The 18156-nt window shown below is 38.8% G+C and overlaps 1 protein-coding gene across 1 annotated transcript; it reads right to left on the bottom strand.

The window, feature by feature from the left end:
• Nucleotides 1-1649: 1649 nt before the first annotated feature.
• Nucleotides 1650-2933, bottom strand: LOC136071528 (uncharacterized). The gene has a single exon (XM_065782953.1). It carries the CDS (start codon nt 2931-2933, stop codon nt 1650-1652), a length of 1284 nt encoding a protein of 427 aa, XP_065639025.1.
• Between the last annotated feature and the right edge of the window lie 15223 nt (nt 2934-18156).

An 18156-nucleotide genomic window follows, 5' to 3' on the forward strand; every position in this document is an offset into this window, starting at 1 on the left:
GAGGTCTAATCCTGCCATCAACGCTTCATATTCGGCCTCATTATTGGTCGTTGGGAAGTCCAGCCGAATCATACACTTGATTTTCTCTTCGTCAGGGGTTTGAATTAATACTCCGGCGCCTCCAGCTTGCTTGTTTGAAGATCCGTCCGTGTGGATGTTCCATTGTCTGAGGGCGTGCGATCCCTTGTGCTCTGTTTGGGTGTACTCGGCGATGAAGTCCGCCACTGCCTGGCCCTTTACTGTAGTTCGCGGTCGATAATGTATGTCAAATTCGCTCAACTCTATCACCCACAAGGCCATTCGTCCAACAACTTCAGGGCTGCTCATTGCTCTTTTTAGAGGTTGATCTGTTAAGACGATGATAGTATGGGCTTAAAAGTACGGTTTAAGCTTTCGGGTTGCAGTTACCAGTGAGAAGGCGAGCTTCTCCATCTAGGGTACCTTTCTTCAGCCCCCCGGAATCCCCTGCTTATGAAATAGACCGGTCGCTGAGTTCTTTCCTCTTCTCTTACTAAGGCCGCGCTCACTGCTACTCGCGAAACTACTAGGTACAAATAGAGGTCTTCTCCTGGCTTGGACGGGTTGAGCAAGGGTGGAGAGGTGAGGTATTTCTTTAGGTCTTCAAATGCCTTCTAACACTCATCCATCCACTCAAATGCTTTCCTTAGGATGCGGAAGAATGGTAGACATTTGTCCGTCGCTTTGGAGACGAACCTGTTCAAGGCCGCAACTTTGCCATTCAAGCTTTGCACGTCTTTTATTGTCCTTGGCGGTTCCAGCTTCATGATAGCCCGTATCTTTTCTGGGTTGACCTCTATTCCCCTTTGGGATACCATAAACCCCAAGAATTTTTCCATTGTTACTCCGAATACGCACTTGCTTGGATTTAGCTTCATGTTGTATGATCGTAGGGTATCGAATGTCTCCTAGAGGTCATTCAGGTGATCATTTTCTTGCAGGCTCTTGACTAGCAACTAGCATGTCATCAACATAGACCTGTACGTTCCTCCTAATCTGGTGCGCGAACATTTTGTTCATTAATCTTTGGTACGTTGCCCCAGCGTTCTTGAGTCTGAATGGCATCACCTTGTAGCAAAAAATTCCTTGGCTGGTGACGAAGGACGTTTTCTCTTGGTCAGCTTCCTTCATCTTGATCTGATTATAGCCTGAAAAAGCATCCATAAAACTTAGGAGCTGGTGTCGGGCCGTAGAGTCGACCAGTGCATCTATCCGCGGGAAGGGGTAACTGTCCTTCGGGCATGCCTTGTTAAGGTCCGTGAAGTCGACACACATTTGCCACTTCCCGCTAGCCTTTTTGACCATGACTACGTTTGCCAACCATTCCGGGTAATATACTTCCCGAATGAAATCCGCCTCAAGTAGTTTTCTGACCTCTTCCGCTATCGCTCGGTCCCATTCACGTTGAGCTTGTGTATCAAGACAGAGGGATTGATCCCGGGCATGTCCTCGTGGCTCCATGCGAATACATCTTGGTTCCTCTTGAGGAATGCTGCGAGGGCCTGATGCACCGGCTGGCGGGCCAATGTCCCTATCCTAGTCGTTCGCTCAGGTTTTGACTCATCGAGTATTATTTCCTCCAGCTCTTCGACCGGTTTCGCGACTGTCCACTGCTCTTCTACGCACATTTTCTAATGATGATGTTCCATTTCTAGCATGGTAATGTAGCATTCCCGAGCGGCCACCTGGTTTCCTCGCAACTCCCCAATCCCATGGTCTGTAGGGAACTTGATCATTAGGTGGTACGTCAATGTTGCTACTTTCCACGAGTTAAGTGTGGGCCGTCCGAGAATACCATTGTAAGCGGATAAGCAGTCCACCACAAGGAATATTACATCCCTAGTGAGTTCTTGTGGGTAATCGCCCACTGTTACCGCGAGTGTGATTAAACCTATTGGGAATACCCTTGTACCTCCAAAACCGACAAGTAGAGCACTCGTTGGTATCAATCGCACTTCGTTGATCCCCATTTGTTGGAATGCTAGATAGTATAGAATGTCTGCTGAGTTGCCGTTGTCGATTAATACTCGGTGAACATTATAGTCCCCCACACGTACGCTGATAACTAGCGCGTAGTCGTGTGGATGGTGGAATCTCCTTGCGTCTACCTTAGAGAATCCAATGATAGGGCTTTTCGTCCGTGTGGTATTAGGCATAGAGCTTGTTAGCTGGACGCTCTGGACCAATCTGAGGTACGTCTTTCGAGCTTTTTTGGAGGAACCAGTAGTTGCGGTTCCTTCCACAATCATCCTTATGTCTCTGATAGGGGGTCTAGGTCGCTCATTATCCCGTCGCGGGGTCAGCTCTTGGCGATTGGGATCTGCTCTCTCTTTGTTGATGAATTTCTGCAACTTTCCTTGTCTAATGAGGGCCTCAATTTGCTGCTTCAAGTCATAGCAATCGGCCGTGTCATGACCGTGATCTCGGTGGAAACGACAATACTTGTCTCGAGGCCATTTGCTTGGGTCGCTTTTTAGTTTCCCTGGGAACGTCAGCGCCCCCTCGTCTTTGATTTGCATCAAAACTTGGTCAATCGGGGCGTTTAGAGGTGTGAAGCTTGTGAACCTCCCTCCTGAGGGCTTAGGGCGCCTTTCGTCCCTTCTGTCTCCTGTCCTTGGTCTTTTTTGCCCTTGATCCTGCTGCACGTCTGCCTGCTGCTCTCTCTTCCTAGGTTTTTCCTCCCAGGCTAGTAGCGCATCTTCTGCGTTCATGTACTTAGTGGCCCTGTAGAGTACCTTTGACATGGTTTTGGGGTCATTTTTGTATAGTGAGAACAAAAACTTACCCTTCCGCAACCCATTTGTGAAGGCCGCCACCAGTATTTTGTCGTCAGCTTCATCGATCGAGAGCACTTCCTTAGTGAAGCGGGTTATGTAGGATCTTAACGTCTCGTCCTCTCTTTGCCTGATGCTCATTAAGCATGCCGTAGATTTCTTGTACCGGTGTCCCCCTATAAAGTGTGAGGTGAATTGAGCGTTCAACTCTTTGAAAGTGCTGATGAAGTTCAGCGTCAGCCGACTGAATCAAATTCTTGTGGGACCCTTCAATGTTGTGGGGAAGGCCTTACACATGATTTTGTCCAGTACCCCTTGTAGATGCATTAAGGTCTTGAATGTCTCCAGGTGATCTAAGGGATCCTTGACTTCGTCGTAACTCTTTATCTGTGGCATCCAGAACTTGTACAGTAGGGGAAAGGAATTGACGGGGGCGGTGAATGGAGAGTCGGTCCGATTCACTAGGTCATCGAGATCGCTAGACACTCGTCCTTTAAGGGCGTTCATCATGACCTCCATCTGTTCCTTCATTGCCTGCATCTCTACGAAGATAAGCGGGGAAGTCACGTCCATGAGGGATGGGATGCTCGCGTTTTGTCGTTCTGGCCTGCTTGGGGCGTTGCTCCCTTCAGGCCCTTCTCGGTTTCTCTGCATGAAGCTGGTACCTTCTTGATCCTCCCTCTGGTTGTTGGGTGCTGTGTTCCTCTGACGCAACTGTTCTTCTAGGTCATGATTTTGTCTAGTGAGGCGCTCCACAGCCATGGTGAGAGTTCGAACCTGTCTCTCGAGTGCGGCCGTGGGTGGTTCCTCTCCTTCGATGTCGTTGGTGGTTGCCATTGAGCGAGTGAGCACTATACAACCTTTCTGTCTCAGGGATGAAGCAACATTTGATCATTCTTCGCTTTCCCACAGACGGCGCCAACTGATGATATTGAGAAATTCACCAGTGAGCCACACGATGCCTACGTGCTCGAACGTGAACCTACACAATACAAAGGAGAAAACCTAACAGAGAGCACCGGTGTGGTGCCGACCAAATACCCCCCAAAGGTTAAATCAGAAATATTCTCACAACTCTAGAGTACTAGAGAGGGTAAATAATGCGTATCTTGATTAGTGAGAGCATTGGGGCTTTTATAGTAGTCGAAAGTTTTTCCCTCTTTCGCTTGGAGTCGAAGTCCTTTCCTTGTAGAAATCATCCTTTTAGAGTTCAAAACGTGGTGGACAAGTCTTCTCCTTACAGGGAAGATCTTCACCAATATACGTAAATTCTAGAACCCACTTTTGACTAGGATTCTGTTTAAGGCTTTCCGAGAATGGGCCACAAGTATTCCCATTAAGAGGCCCAGCAGGCCCATGGCTGATCAGCCCATCCCTCTGCCATCCGTCCATTCCGAGTTCGTCCACGTCAGGCCTTGCACACAATAGGCTAGTCTCTTTTTCAGCCCGCGGACCATAATTAGCTCGTCCAGTCACACTAGGTATCCTAGCCCATATTTCTTCCCTTTCAGCTGACAACCAATTTACTGGATCTATCCCTGTTTCAATATCTAATGCCACAAATCTAGATACATTTGAAATGGGAATTAATAAACTAAGTGGAAAAGTTCCTTCTTTGAAGAAGCTAAATAGATTGACATTTTTAAGCCTTTTCCTCAACTATCTTGGAAGTGGGTGTTAGGATATATGTATTTCACTTGTTAAAAACATATGTCATTCTTTTATATAATTGGCTAATCCTTTGAAAAAATGCATTTTACTTGTAATTAAGTAGATCTATGTGTTTTTAATACTTCAAGAAATAAGGTTTCAAGATCAAGTGTTAAAACCATTCAAGTCTATCCAAGAAACAAGCTAAATAGTGCAAATTCATTAAAGCTCGACAACTGGCTCGATAGTTGCATCTATCGAATTTAAGAAAGCCGTTTTAGCCCGTGTGCTCGACACTTGCTCGACAGCTCTTATTTGTCGAGGTTTAAGAATTTTAGAATTCTGATCTGGTTTTCTTGGGATCCATGAATATGTCTTTGGACCTTCTTTTCTCCTAACCCTAGATATATAAAAAGATTATTTTAAGGGTGATCAAAGATTTTACAAGTTGCACAAGCATTGAGCAAAGTTTGTTCAAGCAAATTGTGACCAGAGACAGAGTTTTATCCTAGTTCATCATTCTTGTGAAGAATTTGCTATGTTTGTACACCGTAGGGTTTTGTGACCAAGCATCTTCTTAATCTTCATCATGTGGATGAACTAAAGAACTTTGTAACCAACAACCTTCTCTAGTTGGTGATTGAAGTCACGTACTGGGATCCACGCAATTAGCTAGTCATGTACTGGGAGCCGTGCATTAAAAAGAGAAATTGTCACTATAGAACAAGTCCAATTGGGTATTGGGGTAAAGGTTCAACTGTAGGTTGGTATAAGGTACTAGGATTCCTTTACTTGTAACCGCTTGTTGTGATAATAGTGGAATTACGGGAGTGGTGACCTTAAAATCACTCGGTGGGGTTTTTGCCGTGTAGGTTTTCCCCATTCGTAAACAAATCATCATGTCAATTTAATTTCTACTGCACTTAGTTTAATTGGTGATTTGTTTGTACTACCACGTGCTTTGCATGTTAATTTGATTAATTAATAACTTGGCTAATTAATCAATTAAATTAATCACAAGAGGTTAATTCGTTTTTGAACTATCAAGTGGTATCAGAGCAGGCAAACTCTAATTAGGATTAATCTTTGCTGTGTTTGATCCATTGACCCATGTTGTCATGGCTGTAACCGGCTTGAAGAGATCTTTGTTTTCAAATACATCTTGTTTTTCTAATCTCTATTTGTTTGAGTGTTTCAGAAAATACAAGTCTAAAAGTTATTTGAATTCTCTTATAATAACGATCTCATTTTGACTAAGAAGAAACTAGACTATCTTAGAATGAAAATGTGCAAAGGAGTTCATCTGAGAAGAGTAAAAATTAAAGGCTTAGCTTGTAAAAGGCAGATGAGAGAAAGTATTTTTCCCACTGCTCTATCATCTAAGCACGAAGTGTGTTTTATGATGAAGTCTACATTTAAAGTTATGGACACATGTTTGTGGTACCTTAACAGCGGTTGCTCAAGACACATGACTGGAGACCGATCTCTCTTCAAGATTTTCGAGTCTAAGAAAGGTGGCAATGTCACTTTTGGTAATGGGAGCAAGTCACATATTAAAGGGAAAGGAATTATCTCTCTACCTGGACTACCAGACATTGCAAATGTTCTTTATGTAGAAGGTCTAAGAGTGAACCTGTTGAGCATAAGTCAGATATGTGATCAAGACTTCATGGTACTATTCTCAAAGGGAAAGTGTCTTGTCATGGATGAGTCTAGAAAGAAACTCATAAGTGGTGTTCGCACTTTAGACAACTGTTATGGATTGGTTCTTGATGCTAATATTGTGTGCAACAACATTCGTTTGCCAAATGAAGATCTATGGCATCAACGGATGGGACATGTTAGTTATAAAAATTTTTCTATTGTATCTAAGTATGAATCAGTCTTAGAGATACCAAAGCTTAGTAGAATGAGCAATGTGGTGTGTGGACCATTTCAGCTTCGAAAATAGAAGAAAGCTAAGCATCCACGCACTCAGGCATCAGCTACATCTAGGCCATTGGAGCTTCTACATTTGGATCTTATGGGTCCAACTAGAACTGAGTCTCTTGGTGGTAAAAGATACATCATGGTTGTGGTAGACGATTTCACTAGGTACACTTAGGTCATTCTCCTACGATCTAAGTCTGATGCTTTTGAGCATATTAAAGTTTTGTGCATAAGACTGCAAAATGAAAAGAGCCTGAAGATTGATCAAATTCGAAGTGACCATGGTAAAGAATTCAAGAACTCATATATAGAGTCCTTTTGCACAAGATCAGGTATATCTCAAAAATTCTTTGCTCCTATTACTCCACAGCAGAATAGTATGGTAGAAAGAAAGAACAGGGTTATTCAGGAGATGACCAGAGCCATGTTGTATAACAAAGATGTGACTAGAAACTTTTGGGGAGAAGCTGTTAACACTACATGTCATACAGTTAATAGAGTGTACTTCAGACCCAGTACCAAAAAGACTTCTTATGAGTTATGGAAAGGAAGGAAGCCGGATGTGAAGTATTTCAAAATCTTTGGAAGTACTTGTTTCATCCTCAAGGATAGAGAAAATGTGGAAAAGTTTGACTCCCGGAGCGATGAAGGTATATTTTTGGGTTATTCCTCCACAAGCAAGGCTTATCGGGTATACAACAAAAGAACTATGAAGGTAATGGAGACAGTTAATGTTGTTATTGATGAATCTTCAAATTCCAATTCTGAGAAAGGTATTGAGGAACTCCCCAAATAAGGTAATAAGACTGATGAACAAGGCAATGCGATCTGCAACAAGGCTCAGCTTATAGATCAAGGATACTCACAAATGGAAAGAGTAGACTATGATGAAACATTTGCCCCAGTTACCTGTATAGAGCCCATTAGAATTCTCCTTGCCCTAGCATGTCATTTAAAATTCAAACTTTATCAGATGGATGTAAAGACTGCTTTCTTGAATGGGCTACTCAAAGAAGATATCTATGTGGCTCAACCAAAAGGATTTATTGAACCACATTTTCCAGATCATGTGCTGTATCTCAAGAAGGAACTTTACGGCTTAAAGCAAGCCCCTAGAGCTTTGTATGATTGACTCACACAATACTTGGTGTCACATGGATTCATAAGAGGAAAAGCTGATTAGACTCTCTTCATCAAAAAGGAGGATGGCGAGTTGATAGTTGCTCAAGTCCATGTTGATGATATCATCTTTAGGTTTACTAAGGATGAACTTGCTCATGGCTTCTCAAAACTTATGCAAGTCTAGTTCAAGATGAGCATGATTGGAGAGCTGAGTCACTTTCTTGGATTGCAGATTCGTCAACAAGATTCAAGTATATTCCTATCTCACTCTAAATATACTAAGAATCTTGTGAAAAAGTTTAGTTTGGAGTCTGCTAGTTTTGTTAGAACCCCTATGAGTCCAAATGTTAAACTCACTATGGACTTGTTAGGTAGAAGTTTAGATTCATCTCTATATAGAAGCATGATAGGTAGTCTTCTTTACCATACTGCTAGTAGACCTGACATTAGTTACAGTGTTGGAGTGTGTGCAAGATATCAAGCTAATCCCAAAGAATCTTATATGACTGCTTTAAAAAGAATTATAAAGTATGTCAAGACCACCGTTGAGTTCGGTGTGTGGTATATCAAGGACACAAATGATGTCTTAGTTGGATATTCTGATGCTGATTGAGTTGGGAATGCTGATGATAGAAAAAGTACTTCGGTGGGTTGTTTTTATGTGGGTAACAATCTTGTCTCCTGGATGAGCAAAAAGCAAAACTTCATCTCATTATCCACTATAGAAGCGGAGTACATTGCTGCCAGTAACTGTTGCACCCAACTCCTCTGGATGCAAAAACTCCTCCATGATTATGGTATTTGTCAAGAGCATCTCACCATCTATTGTGACAATACCAGTACCATCAATATCTCTAAGAATCCGGTTCAATATTCTCGAACCAAACACATAGAGATTCGACATCACTTCATTAGGAAACTTGTTGAAGATGGTATTCTCACTCCTGAGCTTATCCACACCGATAATCAGAAGGATGACTTGTTCACCAAACTTCTTGACAGCAAATGTTTTGAATTCTTTTGTCAAAACATTGGTGTTATCTCCTTGGATTGATCTGATGGAAATATGCATGTACGCAGTGAAAAATAAACGGATCTACTTCATTTGCAATTGATAACATGCACTATGTAAGTTTTAGAATATAAGAACAAGAGAGTGTATCTTGGCAAAACAAAGATCAGAAGTTCTTGAGAAAACTTTTAATCTTCACTCCAATTCCACTAATGCCTAAGATATGTGGTCTCTCAATCAGTTTCTATGAATTTGTTCAAAGGAGGAAGAGAGAGTGTCCAACACTCCCATACACCATTTTATGTTCTATATTAAAAATCTGTATGTTTCTTCCCTTACAACTGATTATCTAATTGGGCTGGCCTTTTAGGCCTTTCCAATTGGGATTCAGTATATGGCTTGGAATGAGACCAAAATAGAACAAATAAGACACTAGCTCCAATGGGCCTTGGATTTTTTTGTCAACTCTTAACAAATCTAAAGTTACCATTAATTATAATTAATACCACAATATAAATATAACTGCACTCTGGGCCTTATTAATAAATTATATCCCAAGACTTTATTGTACATGCAACCCCTTCATAAAATATTCGTAGTAATACAAAATCATAAATGAAGACTGCCACTTTGTAGATTACTACATCTTAATCATTGAGTACCCGGTTTAATCATTTTAAGTTATTTATCATATATTTATGAAATTCAATTCCGTAAATATATAATTTAGTAATTTCTTACCAAAGTGGTTAGGCCTAACACTCTGAATAACCGTACCCATTAAACTTATCTCAAGAGAATATTTTATATCTCCGTTAAGAGACTATGAATTCTATTTTGAGAATATATGTTCCATTAATATTAAATGTGGCTGCCCAACATACTGAAATTTTGACCGTTACTTTAAATTTCACTCTTGATATATCAAAGCAGCCTACACTTCATGATTAGGTCCATTATTCTCTCAGGATTAAGAGTTCATGTAAATAGAAGTTGTGAGATTTATTATTCAATTGACAATCATTAGGAGAATAATAAATCTCACAATAGTCTAGTTCAATATGTCTTAACTCTTAAAACATATCAACATATCAACTAGAAGTCTCCACTTCCATGATTAAGATAAATCATTTTAGTTGATATGTTATAGTCTTTACAGATGAAATGTCCAATCTCATCACTGACTACGAACTATAATTATGAGTTTACAAAGAACTTGTGATTTATATTTTCTGTGACTTTTTACATAAATTATATACTATGTATCTCATGGACTATATGATAATGTCTGAATATTCATGTTACCATTATTTCAGATAATAATAAAACAAATTTATTAATCATAATATTAAGTCATACATAATGTCATATATAATATCATACTTAATATCATACATAGCATCATACAATAGGATTTAAGGGCATTAATCCTAACATGATCCCCTTCTCTCCTCTTTCTTCCTCATGCATTTACATCTAGTTTTTGCTTTGCTTTATTTAACATGTTTTTGTTTGTTTTCAGTTTTGTTTATTTTGTTTTTGATATAAAAATAAAAATAAAAAATTGAAAAATCAGAAAAATACAAAAACAATGTGTGTTTTGTGTACATTGGTACTTGTGTAGCTTGGATGACTATTGAAACAAAGTTTTCTAAACTTTGTATCTTTTGTAGTTTAGATGAGCATCTCTATGCACAACTAAGCAAGTGAGTTTTGTAGCTCTTGTTTGTGATGAGTAAGATTAAGTAATCTCTTTTACTTAACACTCGTATCACTCTTTTTTACGGGGAGGACTAGAAAATCCTAAGAGAAAGGCATAAATAACAATCTCACCACTGTTGCCTGCCAATCATGAATGACATTTGTGTGCTTCAGCATAGCAAAATTGGAATGTCAAATAGCTTAACATAACTGGATATTTCTTTTCTGTCTCATATATACCCATGCATGATTTACTTTAAAAATAAAAATATGCAAAGAAAAATAAAAAGCAAAAAGATCAAAATGCTTTTAAATATGATTGCAAGCATGTATTCTAGGAGATGTAGAAGTTATAGGATGTATCTCGAAGGTGATAGTCTCCATCAAACAGTTATGATTGTGTGTGAGTTAAAGTGATTTTTTCATATCTCAAATTGTCATAACATGTATATATTTATGCAATCTTGCAATGTTTTTCGCACACAACATGCAATATTCTTTGCTACTCTTGATATATGTGCAGGTACAATGTGATTCGGCCATCACAAAGTTTACATGTGTTAATGTATGCTCACTAAACTGTCTTAACTTGTTTTTGAGATATAAAATTGATTAGACTTGTTTTGTGTGTGTGTGTGTGTGCGTTTTTGGAATCCATGTGCTTAAAATTATTGTTGAGAGATGATTTTTAGAGCTTGATATGTTGATTGGATCATTGGTTGAGTTGTATGCTTGATTGCATTCATGTTTGTGTTTTTCTCTTCTTGAAAAACTGTTTTTAAAAGCTAGCTCGACACCTCCTCGACATCTAGCTATCTGTCTAGCTTTTTAAGTTTTTTCTTATCGCAATCTCGATAGCTTCTCAACAACTAGGTCGATCGATCAAACTTCTGTTCTTGTATCTGGTGGTTTGTTCCTCGACATATTCTCAACACCTACATCTGTCGACGTCCAATTTCTCGACACTTACCTCGACACATGGCTCAACACCTCTCGACACCTTCATCTGTTGAGATTTACTGAAATTCTGTAAATAGATTCTATGCAATCTTGACTTTATTTCTCTCTGTCTCTCTCTCGATAGCTTCGACCTTTCACCTCCCAAACCTCTCTCACTCCCTCCAAATCTTTTCCTAAAGGTTTCTTCAAGCTTTTTCAAGATTTTCTTTGCTTGGTAAGCTTCTAATCTTTCATTCTTCATGCATGTCATGTTTTGAAACCTAGGTTTTAAGGTTTTTTGAAAAATTTTGGGGTTTTTCAAAATTGATAATTTGTTATGAAATTTTTGGGATGGGGTTTGGAGATTTGATCCTAAAAACTTCATGCATTGCATTTCATGTGCATTATAACTGTATCTTCATGCATTTAGTTGTGTGTTATACATGTTGAATAGTTTGTGTGCTGGTAGGATTGGATTGGGCTAAGCCCATGATGCAATTTCTTTTGCATGTCACATGTTTATGCATTTTCCATGCATACGTACTCTCTTTTCAATATACTTGTTATATTTGAAATGTGTTGGAACTCTTCTGATTGTCTCTCTTTCTCTTCCACTCTTTCTGTTTACATTAGTAGTGTCTATGGCACTAAAACGTAAGTCCACTCCGTCTTAGAACCTTCTTCGCTCTAGGAAATCTTTGTCTTCTGATCCTACTCCTTCTCATCTTCAATTCTGTGATAAGGATGCCCAAAAGGCTTTCTCGGAGAACTTTTCTAGGCGAGGCATTCATTCTGAGCACCAAGTCATTCTGGTAGACTTTGCCAACATCGACCTTCCCGATGTCATTCACAATCGGGTATGGGAGTCACTGTGTGACGTCCCGGTCACTTGCCCTTCTGTCTTGTCACATCGCAACTTGTTGAGAATGTGCTTCAGGTTCCTAATGTGGAGTTTCCTGACTATCCTAGTTATGAGCGTCTAAGGATTGTGTCCAAAGATAAGCTCAAATTTGCTTTTTATGAGTGTCTATCCGAGTGGGGTGAACGCCAGTTCACTTACTGTTTGGGCTTTGCAAAAGGCCCTCTGTCTTTGAACATGGTGATAACCTTTGTACTCCATCCTCTCTCTCATTATAACTCTATTACAGAGCCTCGTGCTCGATTTTTGTTGTCCCTTCTTGAGCATCTTACCATAGATTTTTCCATTTTATTCTTTCCATTGTAGATGTTCATTTGGATTCGGCGTCTCGTGATAAGCTTATTTTTCTTTCCGCTATCATGAGGATTTTACGCCATTTTTTTCGTCCCTTTTTCGGTGTCCAACCATTTCACTCATATTTGTGCCATAGACGCCGCTACCGTAAAACGTAGCAAGGCGCAATTTAGGTCGCAACAAGAGTCAGCAACTCCTCCCTCTCATTTGACTCAATCCTGTTCAGCACCTTCTCGATCTGCTCCATCTACATTCGCTCCTTCTTCATCTACGAGCGATGTGTCACTTAGAGACATCATGGCGCAGTTTCAGTGCATGGATGCTCGTCTTGATACACTCTCTACTGAGTTGTATTAGGTGAACGTTCGTGTTGGCCATATTGCTAGGCGGTAGGCGATCATGGGTGGATTCGCACCTAAGGCTTCTCCTCCACCTCCTTCTATGGCTTCGAATTTTGAGGATAAGGATGATGATGATGATGGTGATGACGATGATTATTCTAATGATGATGGAGATGCTAGCTCTATCAATGAGATGTCTACTTGACACTCTTACCCTTTGTTACTTGTGACAAAAAGGGAAAGTAGTTTTGGGTATGAAAGTAGTTATTCTTAGGGGGAGAGTTAGTATTGGACATTTTTGTTAGGGGGAGTGTTGATATTTTTGAGGGATGTAGTGAAGATATTATGTATCTTTTCTTTTCTTTCTTTTATAGATACATTGTTATTGTACTTTGGGTCTTGTGACCATTATTGACATACATTGTACTTATCTTCTTTATATGTTGATGTATGTTTCTTTCACCTATCCTTACATGTATTGTTTCTTTTTTTTCTTTATACACATGCTTCTTATTACTTGTATGCAATTTATTATTTCTGTTTCACACAAAGATGCCTTGATGAGTTTTATTTAAAGTGTTTCAGAAATACAGGTTTTCAAAGTCTACTTGCCATAAACTCTTTTCTTGCAAAGTTTTTCAAGAGTTTGTATTAGGATAGATTTTATTGTATTCAACAAGTGAATATGAATTCAGTGATTTATGATTTCTTTCATATGCTCATTTGTTTGTTGTGGTTTTGTCATGAATTGCCAAAGGGGGAAATTGTGAGGACATATGTGTTTTACTTGTTAAGAACATATGTCATTCTTTTATGTAATTAGTTAATCCTTTGACAAAACGCACTTTATTTATAATTGGGTAGAGCTAGGTGTTTTTAATACTTCAAGAAACAAGGTTTCAAGATCAAGTGTTAAAGCCATTCAAGTCTGTCTAAGAAACAAGTTGAATAGTGCAAATTCATTAAAACTCGATAGCTGCATCTATCGAGTTTAAGAAAGCTGTTTCAGCCCATATGCCCGACACCTGCTCGAAAGCTCCTATCTATCAAGGTTTAAGAATTTCAAAATTTTGATATGATTTTCTTGGGATCCATTAATGTCTTTAGGCCTTCTTCTCTCCTAACCCTAGACATATAAAAGGATTATTTTAAGGGTCATCAAAGAGTTCACAAGTTGCACAAGCATTGAGCAAAGCTTGTTCAAGCAAATTGTGACCAAAGACAAAGTTTTGCCCAGTTCATCATTCTTGTGAAGAAGTTGCTGTGTTTGTACACCGTACGGTTTTGTGACCAAGCATCCTCTTGATCTTCATCATGTGGATGAACTGAAGAACTTTGCAGCCAACAACCTTCTCTAGGTGGTGATTGAAGTCGCGTATTGGGATCCGCGCAATTGGTTAGTCACGTACTGGGAGCCGTGCAATAAAAAGAGAAATTGTCACCATATAACAAGTCCAATTAGGTATTGGGGTAAGGGTTTAACTGTAGGTTGGTATAAGGTACTGGGATTCCTTTACTTGTAACCGCTTGTTATAATAATAGTGAAATTTTGGGAGTGGTGACTTTAAAATCACTCGGTGGGGTTTTTACCGTGTAGGTTTTCCCCATTCTTAAACAAATCACCTTATCAATTTAATTTCTGCTGCACTTAGTTTAATTGGTGATTTGTTTGTGCTACCACGCGCTTTGCATGTTAATTTGATTAATTAATAACTTGGCTAATTAATCAATTAGATTAATCACAAGGGGTCAATTCTTTTTTGGCCTATCGGTGGGGAAAGAGATGACTTGAGTTTTCTCTGTTCTTTGACAAATACCACTTATCTCCCCTTTTTTGATATAAATGGAAACAACTTTGGGGGCAAGTTGCCTAAATGCATTAGCAACTTCTCAACTACTCTTTCTTCTTTTTATCTAGATAATAATAAAATATCAGAAAACATTCCTGTTGAGATAGGAAATCTGATCAACTTGGAGGACTTGCAGACGTGGAACAATAAATTATTAGGTAATATTCCCTTTGAAATTGGAATTCTTCATAAGTTAGAATATTTAGATTTATCCCAAAACAAATTTTTTGGAAACATTCCATCCTCCCTTGGAAATTTAACAACTTTGACAATTTTGAAATTAGGAAAAAATAACCTTCAAGGCAGCATCCCTTTAAGTCTAGGTCAGTGCCAAAATTTGCTAAGATTGTATCTTAATAATAACAATCTTAGTGGTACCATAGCCTCAAAAGTTCTTGCTCTCTCATTCTCCCTAATTACTCTAGACTTGATAGCCAACCAATTGACAGGTGTCCTTCCCATAGAAGTAGGAAATTTAAAAAATTTAGAACAATTAGACATTTCTGAAAACATGATGTTTGGTACAATCCCAACAACTCTTGGAAGTTGTGTGAAGCTAGAATTTCTAGCCATGAGAAGAAACCTCTTCCAAGGAGTCATTCCTTCATTTTTGGAATCATTGAAAGGTATTGAAGTTCTAGATCTATCGAACAATAATTTGTCTGGTAATATTCCAGAATTTTTGGAGTTTTTGGATTTGCAAATATTGAATCTCTCTTACAACCAATTTGAGGGTGAGGCACCAATAAAGGGAGTTTTCAAAAATGTGAGTGCAACTTTGCTTAAGGCAAATGATAAACTCTATGGAGGCATACCTGAGTTTCAACTACCTAAATGCAAATACTTAAATTCCTAGAAGAGGAAGATGGCCCTTACCTTGAAGATAATAATCTCTATAGCTTCTGGGCTTTTTGGAGTAACTTTGATTTTGTTGCTTCTATTTCTTTATTCTTTACGAAAGAAAAGGAATGGAAGTACCTCAAGTGATTTAAATTTGAATGGATCTTACCATAGTCTCCTAAATGCAACCAATGGATTCTCTTCTACTAATTTAATTGCTGTGAGTAGCTTTGGGACCGTTTATAAAGGAATTCTTGATCAAGATAGACATATGGTTGCCATCAAGTTGCTCAACCTGTGCGTCATGGAGCTTCCAAAAGTTTCTTGGCCGAGTACGAATGAGGCTGTTGAGGAACCAAGGAAGTTGAGTCTTCTCCAAAGATTGAATATCGCCATTGATGTTGATAGTGCATTGGATTATCTTCATCATCATTGCCAGATGCCAATTGTTCATTGTGACCTCAAGCCAAGCAATATTCTTCTCGATGATGAAATGGTTGGACATGTAGGTAATGCTACCCAGGATTGTTCTTCTAATCAATCAAGTTCCATTGGGGTTAGAGGAACAATTGTTTATACTCCTCCAGGTATATATTTAACATGTCTTAAGTTTTTTCCCCCTTCTTTCCCATGGTTCCTTACTATAGTTTCAAGCACGAAAAGAAAGTTTTAGTAAGGATGTATTATATCTAGAAAAGAGAATATGCTATAATCTTTAATAGTTGTTAGATTTTTTTTTTTCCCCACTTTTAATTGTATGAAAACATGCCTATATTATAATATTTCTTTTGTGCAATTGCAGAGTATGGTATGGGAAACGAAGTTTCAATATATAGTGATGTTTATAGTTATGGCATATTATTGTTAGAGATGTTCACAAGGAAAAGGCCAACTGATAGTATTTTCCAAGATAACTTAAACCTTCATGACTTTGTTAAAGCAACTTTGCCGAACGTATCATTGACATTGTAGATTCTATTCTTCTTTGGGAAAGAGAAGGGGAAGAGACAAGGAATGACACTCAAAATGAGGATCTTGTAAGGTTGAATTTAATCAACCAATTTGTTGGCTTTATTCCGTACCAAATTTGCTTGAATTTTAGCATTTAGTAACCCTGTATTTAGGTAGGATTCATGTAAGGGTAGTGTGTGAGAGAGTGTAAAGAAATGCTCAAGATTGTGTAGTGAAGCAGGGACTCGCGGCTGGATCTCGCAGGTAGCTCGCGGCTTGCAAGCCGCCAAAAGATGCTCACGTGCCAAGCATGCAGAGAAGCTGAAGCGTTATGCCAATTATTGCACTACAGGACAAAAAGTCTAGTCTAGCCATTTAGTTAGCTCGCAACTTGAACTCGTGACTCAGTCAAGTCGTGAGGCCAAGTCGCTAGCCAGCCTAGTTTTGAAAAACCTAACTCTTCGCATTCCATTCTTACCCTAGTATAAATACCCCTTATACCCACGAAATGTAGAGAGCTTCCAGAGAGAATTTTGAGAGAGAAACCCTAGAGAAAAACAAGATTGACTCATCCACAATCTTCACATAGAGACTCTTTAAATTCCTCTACTCTCACCCTCTCCATTGTTACATCCTTGAGAGGTTCATACCTAAGTCATTTTCTCACCATACCCATATCTGTGAGAAGGCTATTTGGTGCTTTTGGAAGCAGTTAGGAAGGGACCAATGATTATTGGTTGATGCTATGGGCTATAGCGGAATCTGGTAAGCTAAAGAAGACAAAGGTTCGGCGTAACCTCGTTGGAGCAAGAAACTTGGAGGGCTTAGGTACACTGGGTAGATTAGGCTTGGAGGGTCTTCTGTTGTTCATGTATCCATCCCAACTTCATTCTTTAGTGGATTATTGACCGCTTGGAGGGCAGCGAAGAGATTTTATGCCGAGGGCTTCGGTTTCCTCTTCGATAACATATCATTGTGTTGTCCTTGTGTTTGCATCTTTTTTCCCTTAATCTTTGCCATTTAATTTCTACTGTGAATGTGATTTTATTTGGTTTAGATTGTTTATCAATTCTGTTATAAGCTTATTCATTTTCCGCACATTCATTGTTTGATATTAAGCTTGAATTGGTAATTTGTAAATTGGGGATCTAAACGTTCATAGTGTTTTATACGCTATTTGAACATTCAAATCCAAATGGAAGTTTCAACAATCAAGAATGCTTGATTTTGATACTTGAAATTGGAGTTGCTTGTTGCACACAATATCCAAGAGAAAGAATGAACATCAATGTTGTTGTAGTTAAGCTGCATAAAATTTGACAAAACATTCTTATAACTAGCATACACAACGCAACGACTTCAAGCTACAGGTAAATTTTGTTTTCTCGTTGGGATATAGAATGTGGTAATGTATCCACCTAGACCACATGATCTAACTAATTAATGAGGCAACTCCAAATGTTTATGGGAAGATGGGGATAAGGAATCATATAGTGATTAGACATTCTTTCATATTAGTGCTTTTTTTTTTTCCTAGCAAAACTGAGAAGAATGAAGCCACTTAAAAATTGATATGGTCATTCAGCTATACATACTACATAGGATCAAGAATGAGCCCAATTAATACCAAAATGTGTAGACTATGAACGTGTAGACTCCCAAAAACAAAATATCAATTCAAGCTTATTGTCAAACAATAATTATGCGGAACATGAACATAAGCTAGTTACAGAATTGATAAACAATCTAAACCAATTTAAAATCACATCCACAGCAGAAATTAAATAACAAAGATTAAGGGAAGAGAGATGCAAAC

The sequence above is a fragment of the Quercus suber genome, unplaced genomic scaffold, assembly GCF_002906115.3.
Source record: "Quercus suber isolate HL8 unplaced genomic scaffold, Cork oak 2.0 scaffold_322, whole genome shotgun sequence".
NCBI classification, from domain to species: Eukaryota; Viridiplantae; Streptophyta; class Magnoliopsida; order Fagales; family Fagaceae; genus Quercus; species Quercus suber.